Source organism: Octopus bimaculoides, unplaced genomic scaffold (assembly GCF_046866305.1).
Source record: "Octopus bimaculoides isolate indiv1 unplaced genomic scaffold, ASM4686630v1 contig207, whole genome shotgun sequence".
NCBI lineage: Eukaryota > Metazoa > Mollusca > Cephalopoda > Octopoda > Octopodidae > Octopus > Octopus bimaculoides.
Window position 1 is genome coordinate 1 of NW_028315457.1, and position 2500 is coordinate 2500.

A 2500-nucleotide genomic window follows, 5' to 3' on the forward strand; every position below is an offset into this window, starting at 1 on the left:
GGGGAGCAGCTCCCAGAGTAAATCCAAGTTTTGGATCTGGCCTGGATATTAAAAGCGTTGAGAATAACTGTTCTCACTGTAGTTGCTTCCCAAACCACATGGTTCTGGGTTCAGTCCCACCGCGTGGCACCTTGGGCAAGTGTCTTCTACAATAGCCGCGGGTCAATCAAAGGCTTGTGAGTGAATTTGGTAGACGGAAACTGAAAGAAGCCCATCGTGTATGCATGTATGCATGCATACATGCGCGTGTGTAGATGTGTGTATGTTTGGGTTCCCCATCACCTCTCGAAAATCGGCGTTGGTGTGTTTACGTCTCCATAACTTAGTGGTTCAGCAAAGGTGACCGATAAAAAATAAGTACTACCCTTACAAAGAATAAGTCCTGGGGTTGATTTCTACAACTAAAACCCCTTAAGGTGGTGCTCCAGCATGGCCGTAGTCGGGTACTCTGTCTAAATAAAAGAGATATATAGACGGGATAGGCAGATCTGGAAGGCTTTGAGATTGTTTTTCTATTAGATCAAGGTTGAACTAAACGGAAACAAAAAAGGGAGACATTATTTAATGTAGTCCAAGATACATTATGCCTGAATAAAAGATGGGATGGCCACGGCTGGAACATCTTTGATCATGTGTCTGTTGGATCAGGACAGACCTGGGGTTAAACAACAACAACACACTATATGGCTGTTCAGTCAGCTAGAAATAGCAATCAAATCTCCCCCAAATTGTGCGTTTCTTTTCTGAAACGGATGTAATGTACAGCAAACAAGGCAACAAGAATTAACGTTGAATTAGGTTTTTACATATTTCTTTATTCAAAATAATTTTTCATATAAAATATATTGATTTGGCATATAAGATATATATAGAAATATATATTTATATATATATATATATATATATATATATATATATATATATATGTATATATAATGTATAGTATATTTGTATATATATGTAAATATATACTATATACATATATATATTCTTTTCTTTTATTCTCTTACTAGTTTCGGTCATGTGACTGCGGCCATGCTGGAGTACTGCCTCTTATGCGAAGAAATCAACCCCAGAGCTTATTCTTTGTAAGCCTAGTACTTATTCTATCGGCCTTTTTTGCCGAACCGCTAAGTTACAGGGATGTAAGCACACCAACATCAGTTGTCAAGCGATGGTGGGGAGACAAACACAGACAGACAAATATATGTACACACACACACACACACACACACACACACACACACACACACACACACACACACACACACATATATATATATATATATATATATATACAACAGGCTTCTTTCAGTTGCCATCTACAAAATCCACTCACAAGGCTTTCGTCGGTCTGAGGCTATAGTGGAAGACACTTGCCGAAGGTGCCACACAGTGGGACTGAACCCAGAACCATGTGGTTGGTAAGCAAGCTACTTACTGCACATGTATACCACACTCACACACACACATTCTTTTATTTATAGGTAAATATAATTTATCTTTTGCCCTCGGCTGTCCTGGGGCACCACTCTGAAGGGTTTTAGTTGACTAAATCGACTCCCTATACTTTTTGTTGTTGTTTTACGTTTGATATTTATTCTATCAATCTCTTTTGTTGAACTGCAATGGAGATCAGCACAGACGATCTTTTTGCAACGAAAGTTGAAGCTTGACTCAAAGTAAAAACCTTCAACTGCTTCTAACTTTTTTATTATTAATTTTTACAAGAAAATTAAAAGCAATTTTCGTCCTCAGCCTGCGAAAGTACATTGGAATGACCTTTTCTCTGAAAGAAACTTCCAGCCGTTGGCATAAAATTTCAGAACATCCAGAGCTCTGAGCTTCACATCTGTTGCAAGCAATATTAACGGCGTTTACACGGGCCAATACAAAGAAATACGACAGAAAGCTTCAAATATACTTTATTGCTGGAACAATAAACTGGTAATTCAACAAACGACAACAAGAATTAACGGAAGACATCGTAGCAACATGGAATAACTTAGGGATTTCTTTCTTTTGTAAGAAGACTAAGAGAAAAAGATGTTTTATATGACACATTCTACCAGTGTTCCAAGTTTCAAAATGTTTCGTTAATGAAAAATGTGGCCCCCGTTTTAAAAAAGATCCAGGAGAATTATAATTGCATTATTTAGTTTCTATATAATATATACATACAAACATTACTAGATTCATAATATATACACACAATGGAGTGGTGGTAGAGGTGAGCGCAGATGAGTTGGGTGAGGAAGACAGTCTGAAGTCTCCTGTCTTGGGTTCAAACCTGGGAAGGAGGTGAGAGTCTTTTTTACTTTTTTTTTCGTTTGTACAAAAATATTAAAAAATAGAAAGACTCTCGCCTCCTTCCCAGGTTTGAACCCAGGACAGGAGACTTCGGAATGTACTCCTAACCTCTACCTCCACTCCATCATGTTCCCTCAATCATTACTATCTTAAATTATCTACTTAAACATATAATTTCGGCCAATAAAAA

At 37.5% G+C, this 2500-nt stretch overlaps 1 protein-coding gene across 1 annotated transcript in view; it reads left to right on the top strand.

Annotated features, from left to right (window-relative positions):
* The first annotated feature begins 986 nt into the window (after positions 1-986).
* The window catches only part of LOC149129015 (uncharacterized), a 10182-nt gene continuing 8668 nt past the window's right edge, over positions 987-2500 (top strand). Inside the window, exon 1 of the mRNA XM_089346835.1 lies at positions 987-1088. Within this exon, the coding sequence (XP_089202961.1) occupies positions 1056-1088 (33 nt within the window). The 5' untranslated portion in view covers positions 987-1055. The remainder of the gene's footprint in view (positions 1089-2500) is intronic.